The sequence below is a fragment of the Chelonia mydas genome, chromosome 4 (genome assembly GCF_015237465.2).
Source record: "Chelonia mydas isolate rCheMyd1 chromosome 4, rCheMyd1.pri.v2, whole genome shotgun sequence".
Classification (NCBI taxonomy): Eukaryota; Metazoa; Chordata; order Testudines; family Cheloniidae; genus Chelonia; species Chelonia mydas.
The window spans coordinates 136,651,779-136,663,731 of record NC_057852.1 but is presented as its reverse complement, the minus strand read 5'-3'; the positions used below and the strand labels follow the sequence as shown (position 1 = coordinate 136,663,731).

The 11,953-nt window shown below is 52.3% G+C and overlaps 1 protein-coding gene across 1 annotated transcript; it reads left to right on the top strand.

Moving 5' to 3' along the window:
• Positions 1-4,100: 4,100 nt before the first annotated feature.
• Positions 4,101-7,295, top strand: LOC102933929 (homeobox protein not2). The gene is made up of 3 exons (XM_007054898.3): positions 4,101-4,510; positions 4,618-4,802; positions 6,681-7,295. The coding sequence occupies exons 1-3, from the start codon at positions 4,192-4,194 to the stop codon at positions 6,882-6,884; spliced, it is 708 nt and encodes a 235-aa protein (XP_007054960.2). The 5' UTR covers positions 4,101-4,191; the 3' UTR covers positions 6,885-7,295.
• The last annotated feature ends 4,658 nt before the right edge of the window (positions 7,296-11,953 follow it).

Sequence of the window (11,953 nt, the reverse complement as noted above, 5' to 3'; positions counted from 1 at the left end):
TCCGTACAGGCAAATCAAGGGGGCTGCGGCTTTGCAAAGACAAGGGCAGGGCAGGTTCAGACCCCCGGGGGGTGAGTGAGAGGGTTGGATACAAATTGTCTAGGACAGATGAGTCGACTTCTGGGTCCCACCCTGCTTCCACTTAAGAAAAATGGCAGAACTGCTATTAAAATTGCCCCATCCAGGGCTGCCGATACTGCCCGGAATCCGCTCTGACGATGTGGTTTAGCATGGTGCTTCTTCCCCTGGATGTTATGTTTTTGTTTGGTTTACTGTAACCGGCAATAAACCCAGTGAATGGGTTAGCATGAGCTGAAGCTGTCCCGTTCTCCAGGGCAGAGGAGTGGACAGATGTCTGTGTGTTTTATTGCAAAAAGGAAAGGCCGCGCCACCTGCCTGGGTGCTATAAATGAAACAGGACCAGCATGGGAGGAGAGGGAGGTCTGAGAACAGCGCCTCTGCATTCCAAACAGCACCAGCTCCCCAAGTGTTACAGGTTCACATGGCAAACTGGACCAATTCCAGAAGTGCGAGAGGTGCAAAGGGGTTTCCACTCTGTGTGCAAAACGGACCTGGGGAGAAGGAAAATCCACCTGAATGTTTTGCTGGGCAGCACTGCTGAGCCTGCAAGCTGGGTCTAATGCATGCGCTGTAGCGAACCAGATGGATAAATGACATAGGGCTGAGAGATGGAGCATAGTGCAGGGAAATCATTTTGGGGCCTGTTCCTGCCCCCATTAAAGCTGCCTATGTATGAGGACGCAAACCAAAACCGCAGAGCCAAGCCCCATTCCCGATGCCAGGAAAGTCCTGACCCACTAGCTTGAAGCCTGAACAGCTGAGCTGAAATGCTACGAGCAGAAAACGCTGGTCCATGTGCCAGCTTTCTGTTTGCAGCCTGGATGGGGAGAGGGGCAGTTTTAGTACCAAAGGAAAGGGGCAGGTGGGAGCCCAGCTGTTCCCGGAGGAGGAGGAGAGCAGAGAGAGACACATCTCTTGTAAACAAAGCTGAGGCCAGGGTAGCTTCCCCTCCATTCACTTGCCCAGCAAGGTGTGGGGCTGACAAGGGGAGGGGCTCGGAAGATCTGTTGACCCGCCAAACACGGCTGTGTTTGCCCATCTCTTCTGCAAGGGGATGTCAGGGAGGAAAAGTAATTTGGAAGCTCGGCAGTCACAGGGGGCTGCTGCTCCGAACAAGCGTTTGAAGGTGTGTAACCCCCCTGGATTTGGGACGAGGAGGGGGCAAAGTTTGCTGAGCTGCCTTGTTTTGAAAAGGGAAAGTACACACGAATGAAATGGGGTGAGCATGCCCATCTCCCCCTTTTAAAGGAGCCGTACTCCTTTTTATCTCGGGCCTTTCAAGGCTGGTAATTAAGAACTAATAATGACATATCTGCTTTGCAAGGCTGCCCTTTCATCTCGCTTCTCACACAGGCCTTTATTTGCATCGGCCCGCAGCAGATGCTGGACGCTCCCCGCAAAGATAAAAAGCAAGACAACCGAGCCCAAGCTGGCTCTTCACTTGTGGGGCGGCCACCTTGAACTTTTATGGCTTCTTCAAATTGCAGCTGGAGCAAATCCCTCCTTGGGGGCACATCACTGATGGCGATGGAGTTTACACCCGGGGTGGACATGTCCCACTGACTCTGTATTTTCAAATCCGCCTCCACCCCACCAAGACGCTGAGGAACAGTCAGGTTGCTGAAGCTGAGCTGTACGCAGTCAGGCCCAGATCCTCAAAGGTGTTTTGGTGCCTAACTCCCATTGGTGCCTTTAGGCTTTTTAGAGGATCTGGGCCTTACTTCCCCCACATCTGGTGCAGAAAGAGAACAGGGTGGGGAGGTTTGTCCTGAAGTCTCCAGGAATCAAAGATTAATCTTTAATGAGAGACGATGTCATGGGATGAAACCTCCAGGTATACGTCAACCGACACTGGCATCCCTATCTCTGATTGAAAGCCTGGTAACTTTGGGCCCCATCCTGCATTGTCTATTCTCCCTTAGCATCAATGGGCAAGGAATGCAGCATCCGGCCCTAAAATGTGCTCCTCGCAGGTGGGGAAACCTGGAGCATTTGCAGTGGGGTCAAAGGGCCTGGGTAAGGGTACACCCCTGGCCGTCATGGGAGCCCAAGGGGGGGCAGCGTGAGCAGGAGCAGAGGGCGACCCCCTGCGAACACCAAAGCCCATTAATGAGCAGATTAAAACTGGGAAGACAACAGCAAACCTCCCAGCCCTCTCCTCCCCAAACCTGTGATTCCTGCCTTGTGTGTGCGTGTGTCTGCAGGTGTCCCAACCTGTGATCCCTGCCACCTTGGGGTGTGTGTGTGTGTGTGTGTGTGTGTGTGTGTGTGTGTGTGTGTGTGTGTGTGTGTGTGTGTGTGTGTGTGTGTGTGTGTGTTGCACTGCAGCTGCAGAAGAGGACACTTCCACCTATGTGTCAGGAGCAAAGCAATCAAGAGAAGGCGCTGCCTCAAATGAGCCCCATAATGACTTTCTCAGCTCTGGGAGTGGGCCCTTCATTTCCCTTGCTTTTATGGCGGGGCTCTCCCCTCAGCAGGCTCGGTCCCTGGAACCTAGTGAAACCAAAGCTAAGGGGAGACGGAGGGGGGTGGGGGGGGTGGGACATTACACTGTCTCTTGCCTGGCCTTGCAGGGGGAAACGCTTTGCAGATGTTTTGGGCCCTGGCTTGCTCTCTCCCTCAACTCCCATTTCCTCCCCAATAAAAAGAAAGCCACGCTGGAGTCTGTTGACTGGGGCCAGCCCCCGCCCCCGCAGGGCCCCGGACGGAGGTGTGACTTTTCCCAGCTCATTAGGGAAAGGTGTACAATTTTCAGAATTTCAAAACCTAATGACCATCTGAATCCCATCAGTGGAGCCCGCCACGATGACCAGGTAGCAGCAGCAGCCAGTGCTGGGAAAAGATGCAGGGGTTTGGGTGCTGGCCTGGGACACCTGGGTTCAATTCCCTGACACAAACTCCTTGTGCGACCTTGGTAAGTCACTTAGACGCAGATCCCCAAGGATACTTAGATGCTTAATTCCCATTGGTTTCCACTTGAGTTAGATGCCTAAATACCTCTGCAGATCTGGGCTGTATTCGCTCTGTGCCTCAGTTCCCCATCTGTAAAATGGGGATAAAAGCATTTCCCTACCTCACGGTAATGCTCAAATGCTATGGTAACAGGAGCCATGTCAGAACCTGGGATCAGTAGCTCCATAGACAGCAGCAGCATGGGTCTGGGCGCATGAAATGCCGGATTCTGCCACCCCTATGCACACTGAGTATCGCTGCACTCTGCGAGTTGTCCCACTGAAATCAAGCAAGGTGCTTCTCGGCATGAGTGGGGGGAGAGGGGGACAGGATCCGACCCTAAAAAGTTAATTCATAAGAACAAAGAGCCCCCAAATGCAGAGGGCATCAAGCGAGAGAGGGGAGTGAGGCACAAGGGAAAGCAAAGGAATCACTACCTCAAATGAAGATATAAATCGGTGCCACCAATTACCCTGCCGCCTGCATTCCCCTACCCAGGAGGAAGTCCCGGGAAGCTAGAGTGTTCCCATGTGAGCCAAGCTTTGCTTCCTTACTCTCCAGGCCTGTGGGCCCCTTCCACTGCCCTAACTCTGGCTTTGGGGGTGGCATATTTCCAACCAAGGAACCAGGGCAGAAATTGGCCAGGAAAAGGGGGTTGGGAGACAGGAGACCTTGGGGCGCTTTTCCTCCTGGATTTAGGTGCATAGAACCTCTCCCCCCAGCTCCCGTTTGTTGCCATATCCATGGGCTGGCAGCTCCACCGGAGTTGACAAATTGGAAACAATGGGATGGAAGTGACTTTGGAGGTTTGTGTGTGTGTAAACCCAAGGGGCACCGCACCAGCGACCCTGGGATCTTGGGAGATTTCTGAAGCTCCTGCCAAGTGGATCTCACCCCGCCCCCCTTTCCAGCTCCCCGGCCCATCCATTAATTGGATCCCTTGTTGGTCCGGACACCTTTTTCATCTGCTACTTAGGGGCGAACAAAAGCTCAGCAGGAGGCCATTAGCACTTCGGGGTCCCTGCTCCGGATATAAGGGAGGGAGCGGGGCTGGCCTGTCTGTATGATCAGGCCAGGAGCGCGCTCAGCCCCTCACCTGCCGCCTCCGCCTCCTCCCGCTGCAGGGGCCCCCTCGCCGATCTCTGGCACAGCCTGGCCATGCTGACTACGACCCTGCTGCCCTTTGGGCTGCCCGCTCCGGCCCTGCGGACTCACCCCGGCCCCCAGCTCCCCGGACACTCCCCCAAGGCTCCGGCGGGGAAATCCTTCACCATCAACGCTCTCCTGGGCCGGGCAGACCCCTCGCCGCCGCCGCCGCCGCCGCCTCCTGGCGCCGGGCGCTGGGACCCCGTCTGGCCAGACAGCGCCTGGCCGGGCGGTGCGCTCCAGCTGTGCGCCCAGGCGCATCCCCTCCTGCAGCCTCGGCCGCTCTATCCCGTCTGCTACCCGGGCTGGCGGGCCCCTCTCAGAGCCCCAGGTAAGAGCCTGATGTCCCCCGACTCTCCCCTCGCCCCGGCCAGGGCCCCACACTCGTGGCCACGCACCCCGCGCCTCTCCTCTGAGCTCTTTCGTCTTTACGCACAGGGTATCTGCTCTCCAAATGCTGCTTCCCAGGCTTCAGAGCCAAGTCGGGCAAATCCAAGCGGGTCAGGACCATCTTCAGCAGCGACCAGCTGGCCCGGCTGGAGAAGGAGTTCGCCCGGCAGCAGTACATGGTGGGCACCGAGCGGTGTCTGCTGGCCTCCGCTCTCCACCTCACCGAGGAGCAGGTAAGACAAGCCTGTCTCTCCCCCAGCCCTGAACCTAGATGGTAGGGATGGCAGTGCCAGGGGAACCCAGGAGGATAGCGCCTCCTCCATCTGCAAAGTGGCCTGCCCCATGGCCTGGATCCCCAGTGTGTCCAGCTCCAAGGGGGACAGAAAGAGACAGATGAAGCCACCCAGGGCTTGAGCCCTACATAGGCTTCACAGGTTTCTCTGCATCCTCCCTGGAGTTGGGCACACATTCCCGTTGACTTCAATACAAGTTTTTCTCCAAATAAGGGCTGCAAGATGGAGCATTTCCCAATTCTCCACCCCCTACCCCCCAGTGCAGGATTCACTCTCCCATGGGCTTTCTCTAGCTTTTCTATGGGGGGGGGGGAGAAGGGGGGAAGTCAAGTGACTATACATAAGAACCTCTCAAGGGAAGGGAAGTAGAAACCTTCTGGAGCCCAAGCCAGACTGAATAAAGCCCTTGAGAACAAATGGGGTGGGGGGGGGTGTGGAGGGGAGAATTCCAGCAGCAGCTCCCATCCAGGAACAATGTGGAAACCTCTGTGAGCTTGATTCTGCCCTCCTTACTCTGGGCCTGACCCAGAGCCCACAGAGGTAGATGGGACTTCTCCTGCTGGCTCCAGGGCTTTGGATCAGGCTCTCTGAGTAGCTCAATGGCTGTGGCTCAAGGTGCTACTCACTGGGAGTAAGCGGGGAAGACTCTGGTTCCAGAGGCTCTTAAAAGCTGGATTTTTTGTACCTATTTCTCTTGCTGTGGTCTGGGATAGTAACAAGTCTCTGAAGTCTGAGCTCTCCAAAGCAGGGCCCAGTATTATTGCTTATATCGCAGCAACAGCTCCGCTTAGGAACTGGGTCCCGTTATCCTAGGTGCTATAGGACCCCTGGTCAGAAGCAGTATCTTCCCCCAAAAGCTTACAATCTAAATAGACAAGACAAAGTACTATTCCCCTTCTTCTCCAGATGGGGAATTGAGGAACAGACAAGCCTGTAGCAGAGCAGGGAATTCACCCCAGGCTAACCACTGGACCATTCCCCACTCAACACCCCTGGATGCTGCTACCGTGGCAAGCTGCCCTGATGAGATCCAGCTGATGGCTAGGGCCCAGATCCTGAAAGGTATTTAGGTACCTAATGCCCATTGAACTCAATTGGAATTAGACACCTAAAGAACTCTGAGGATCTGGGCCTAGGTTCTCAGCATCTCACAGGAAGGAGGAATCAAACCCAGCTCTCCTGAGTCAGTCAACACCCCTTTACCCCCATTCAGGGATAACTGGCTCTCTCCAGCAACTAGTCAAATGTGTATTTCGACTGATCCTGATCTGACCAAAACCAATTGGAGTTTGACAGCTAATCGGCACAGGATGGGGCCCTCGGATGGGCCTGTTAGACAGGGATCCATGAGGAGAGGCAGAGGGGGCTGGCTGTCCTCTCCCACACCCCCACACAAACTTTTCAAGCAGGGAGGTGTCTCTGAAGCTCCATCTACCTCAGGTTTTGCACGGGTGCCCGTCACCACAGCATCTGAGCCCTTCCAAGGTTACTAGGGCTGCGTCTACACTGCCCCGGTCAGCGCTAAAACTTTAGTCGTTCAGGGTTGTGAAAAAACACCCCCGAGTGACAAGTTTTAGTGCTGAGAAGCGCCAGTGTAGACAGCCCTTTATAAATAATAAATAAATAATAAAGCGACCACCCCTCATTCGGGGGGGGGGAGGGGTTATCGCCGGGAGAGCTCTCCCCCTGGCAATAAAGTATGTCTACACTGCCCACATCACGGCGCAGCCGCGGCAGTGTAGATGTATCCTAGATCTGCTTAGCGAAGGTCCCTGGTAGAGTCTGGGTTTTAAAAGTGGAGCGTTTTCTCTTCCAAAGGTAAAAGTGTGGTTCCAGAACAGACGGATTAAGTGGAGGAAGCAGAGCCTGGAACAGCAACAAGCCAAACTGGTGAAGATGGGTCTGGCCACTCCCCAAAGGAGCCAGGATTTGCAGACCTACCAGGGAGAGGAAGGGGACAGGGACTTTACCAAGGAACCTACCAATGATCAGGAAGGTTTGTCCTCCCCTCACTTGGAGTAATCTACTGCACATCTCTCTGGACAGACTCTCCTGTTCTGTGCTTCGGGTCCTCACCCCTGTACATACTGTATTATAGCTGGCAACATGCATATATAATATATACAGTGTAGGGATTATTTTTTGCAGTGCAAAAATAGATTAATTTATGCAATTGTTTAAAAAATAAAACACAATTACTCTGCTACTCTAGCCGGCTCAGGTTCTTACACCAGGCCTGTCACTGGGCTCTGGGCACCTACGTGTGAATTACGTAGTCATTGGCTCTGTAATGTAAAACAGTAGCACTCAGTAGGCTTCTCTGAATCGGTGTCAGGATAAAAATGTATCCCAAAGTCATCGCCCCCTTCTTATTTATTTAACAACCCCTCCTCCCCCCCCCCCCCTTCATAATAAATCTCTGATTTAGCCTGGAACGCTGCCTCTCTTTGTTCATGGTAACGCACTTGCAGGATTTTTTTTCGTCTTACTGGCATGACTTCTCGTTGCCTAGCTGCTCTTTGTATAAACAACAAAACTTTTTGGTGAAGCGGGGAGATAAAATAAAGGCACTTCCCCCGACCCCCGACCAGAATGGATTCTCGATGAGCGGGGCATAGTAGGAATAACAGCTTCATTCTGGCAAAAGAATAAGATAATGGACAAATATGGAGATGTTGGGTTCGCTCCTTTAACACGCCCTCTAAATCAGAGGATAAGAATCAAAACTGGTGGGTCTGAGAGATTTACACTGCACTAGTCCAGCTGCGCCACTGTACTGCTTCAGGGAAGATGCTACCCTGCCAGCGGGAGAGTTTCTCCCCTTGGCGTAGCTAATCCACCTCCGCGAGAGGCGGTAGCTATGTCCACCTTGGGGTTAGATTGGTAGCGTTCAGAGGTGTGGATTTTTCACACCCCTGAGCGACACTAGTTCACTAGTGTAAGTTTCCAGTGTAGACCTGGCCTTGGTTTGTTCTAACCTCTCTTTGTTTCCAGTGTTGTAGCCATGTTGGTCTCAGGATATGTGAGTGCCGAGGCTATCCAGCCAAATGAGAGCCTGTCCAGGGAATAAGGGAGTTTACAGTAGTCCAGACAAAGGGGAGCAGAGAGGCAACGGGACTTGCCCACAGTCACACACAGGGCAATGGCAGTGGCTGGGAATAGAACCCAGGCATCCTGACTCCCACTCGAGCACACTAAGAAAGATAAAAAGCAAACAGCGCTGCTACCTGTGTTCATTATTCCACAAGGAATTTTTGTTAATGCTGAAAGAGAAGAGATAATATTGTGTCTTATTACATCGCTTGGCAAATGCGCATTGCCCTTTAAAACGGGTAAGGGCTGCAGGCTAGGACCCCGCTCGTGCACAAACAGCTGGGAGTAGTGCTAGCTTCCAGGTGCCTTATGCATGGGAGTAAGCACAGTTCTCCCCACTGAGTGTTTTCAGAAGCAGGGCTGAAAGTAAGATAAATGTGGTGTGTAGCCACATGAGAGGTTAATGCCCTCCACTAGAAGAGCTAGGGGGTTTAGTACTGTATTAAATGGCAATATTTTTATTATTTGATTTTAAAGGGCATGTAGTGAAAAATGTTTAAAATACATGGGGTTGATTCTACTGCCTTTACACACCTTGCTTTTCAGTAAGCATCAAGCACCTGCCCTCTGAAAATCAAGCCCCTTCAAAGTGTCTCAAATTGGGTCCCCCAAATCACCAGTCACTTGAACAGGTTAGCTTTCGTTCCTCTGTGACTCAGTGTCCCACCTGTACAATGGGTATAATAGTGCTACCCTACCTCTTGGGATAAATATATTAAAAATTGTGAGGCAATAAGATATTCTGGCACTGGGGGGAAGATAAGTAGCTTAGAGTTTAACAAATTAGAAACATCAAGAAAATGGGGCATGATTGCATGGATGTACTGAAGCTGTCAGAAGGTGAATTTACCAGCCTGACTGCCAGGGATCCAATCCAGGTCTGCACAGACTTCAGGAGAAAGGGCCCAGTCCTCAAGTTACAAAACATGTGGCCCAGATCCACACAGGTATTTAGGGTCCTAACTTCACTGAAATCAAAACTAAGTTAGGTACCTAAATACCTTTGAGGAGCTGGGCCTTGCTGGTTTAAATAGGGGCAGGATTGGGCCCAGATGTCAGTAATTCCAGAAGAAAAACATGCATGAGGAATATTTTGATCTTCTCCCAGTGTTTTACTTCGGACAGTCACAAAGACAGAGGTCCAACACCGTGGAGTCACTCCTGATTTAACACTGGCTTGAGTGAGAGCAGAATTAAGCCCACAGTAAAACACAGAGCCAGATTTATTACACGTCCCGCTGAAATCTCTGGTAGCTGCTGCTGGTGCTCAGAAAAGCAGGTCTGTACTCAATACTTCTGAGCCTGTGTGGGCATCATGGGGCTCAGAATCCAGGGGGAAGGAGTGGCTCAGAAACATGGAAGAGTTTGTCTACACTTGGAAGTGGTTTCTGATTCAGGGAGTGGGTGAATTGAAAGTGCAATAGCTGCCCCTGAATAATTCCATGTGTGGACACGCTTACTCTGGAATAAGAGTGTTCATACATTGAGTTAATCAGAAACAAATCTATGTGCAGACAAGCTAAGACAGGAAAACAATAACATCACTGATTTTTATTCAGAACTTTCGATTGAAATGAACGGGGACCTTTGGAGCCAGTTCCCACACCCATGAAGCCAACGGTATCACAGGGCTGGGCACAGTATAAAGCGTGGGACTGGCAGGACTGCATCCTGAAACTGGTAGAAAAGTGCTGATCGTGTCTTCAAAACCATGGGGAAAGGCATAACCCCCCCCCCCCCATCACCCCCTCCAATGATCCCCCAGGCTCAATAATCCACATCCCCAGTGATGGGAGGGGATGAAACCCAATGGGATCAGAGAGTTTATTCCGGCAGAAGGGAAACACAAAGCATCAGCAGAGGTAAAAGAAGAGGATGATGTGATTGAAGCTGCGCTTTGTTCCGACTGTTTTCAGAGCTGGGATTAGCCGGAGTCTCAAAGAGCCCAAACTGTGCTAATGTCTTTAGCTGTCTGGTGTGACCCGATGGCGTGTTTGCCGGCTTGAACTCTGTCATCTCGGATGCCACTAGCTTTACTGGGCTCTGCCTACAGACCACAGGAGCGACCCCGGGCATTTGAAATATAACATTGCTGGGGAGGCAGCTTCTGAGCCGGAGCAGCACCAGGTTCTCAGGACCAGGGGAATCCAGGGGGCTCTGCATCTTGCAGATTTGGGCTCTTAGACACAAAACTTTACTGGTGTTTGGGCCCTTCCATATGACCAGCCTGCTATGAGGGGCCTGATCCTGTGGTGTCCTGCACGCTCCAAACTCAGGAAGAGTGTAGGTGGAAAAGGGGATCTAGGACACTTTACTAGCCTAGCCCAGCCCTGCAGTCCTGACTTCAGGGAAGTTTTGCCCGAGTATAGGCTGCCTGCCTGGGCATTCTAGTGGGAACCTATGTGAATTACAGTCTCTAGTCTGATCTATGTTTGCTATGGACAGAATTTTTAAATCCTGCCTAAAAAAGCATCGCAGAGTTTGGCATTAACAGTTTCCTCTCTGTGGCAGGGGGACTCTCTTTCCTGGGTTGGCATCATGAGCTAATTGATGAGGCACTGGACTGGAACTCAGGAGACCTGAGTTCTATGCCCAGCTCTGCCAGTGACTTTGGGCAAGTCCATGTGCCTCAGTTTCCCCTCCCATGCTTTATCTGTTTAGACTGTAAGCTCTTCAGGGACGGAGGGACTATCAGTGTGCATCTGTGCAAAACCATGGGGCCCTGATCCCAGCTGGGGCCTCTAGGCACTACCATGCTATAGATAATAATACAAATAAACAAACAACGACAAAGGGCCTGATCCTGAAAACCATCACTAGTGGGACAAATTTCAGTGTCTCCAGAACAGCTGCACTGACTTCAGTGGTGCCATCCCAGGGTTGCACTGGTAGATTTCCCGCAGGCTAATCACTCTCAGACCTTGGTACCCTCGCGTAGGGGCTTGTAGGCTCAGGTCCCACGTCAGGTGTCAAATGTCTGCCAGACACATTGCACAACTTCATCACAAGAAGGCACATGGCTTCCAAGTGAATCCCAGAGCAGCTGAGGCATGCCGTAGCAGGTGTGCAAATAGGGCCCGATCCTGGAAGTGCGGGCGGTCTGGAGTCAATGGGAGGTGCCGAACACCTTGTCACTTAATAAATACTCTGGGTGCGGGTGGAGTGCTGGTTGTGGAAGGAGAAACCTCTAGCACAGAGGCCGCTGGGCCGTAAGGAGCAACCTGCACGTTAATTCAGACCTGCCGGAAGCATTCTCTGTGCTAGCAATCCACGCCTTGGGAGATCCCTCTTTGGGACTAACACGGGGCGCTCTGCAGTTCTCGTTCCCTCTCGGGGGTTCCCATCCCGCAGTCCGCACTCAAGCAAAATGCCAAATAGACCCTGGCGGGGTTTTACTGGAATAAGTGCTACAGGTTTGGGTTCCTGAAGGAGAAATTGATAGACTTGGGCATGACCCCACAAACCCTTACTCACACGAGGAGGCCCATCAAAATCAACAGTGTTACTCATGGGAGTAAGATGTGCAGAGGTTGGCATGGCTCGTGCATAGGGCCAGATCCTCAGCTGGCGCAAACGGGCATTGCTCCGTCAGAACGACACCGGCCTACACCAGATGCAGATCTGACCTACTGACTTCAATGAGCTACACCCATTCACACCAGCCAGGGATCTATAATGTCCCTCAGCCACCCCCTCTCCATACAATATGGGCCCATGCTCCCTCTGTAGCTCATTATAGTTATTCATATTGGTGCCTGCCACAAAATGAACTTCCTCCTGCCCTGGGAATAAGCTTTTAAGGTTCCCCTTGGAGGCTATAAAAATGCCGGGAATTGAGGCATCTGCACGTGTATTTTTACAGCCCAGCGATTTCCCCTCTTTGCACACAGGATCCCGGGAGGAATGAAACCGAAGAAAGTGAATTACAACGGCCCGCGAGCTGCTGTGGGGGTCTGCCCCCTCCTACAGAGACAGGCGTGGGGCAGGATAAGGTAGCA

Excerpts from the sequence above, each read along its gene's own strand:
- LOC102933929 (XM_007054898.3), top strand. The coding sequence starts at position 4,192 with ATGCTGACTACGACCCTGCTGCCCTTTGGGCTGCCCGCTCCGGCCCTG. Across the intron at positions 4,511-4,617 it reads GGCCCCTCTCAGAGCCCCAG|GGTATCTGCTCTCCAAATGC; the intron begins GTAAGAGCCTGA and ends CTTTACGCACAG. Across the intron at positions 4,803-6,680 it reads TCCACCTCACCGAGGAGCAG|GTAAAAGTGTGGTTCCAGAA; the intron begins GTAAGACAAGCC and ends TCTCTTCCAAAG.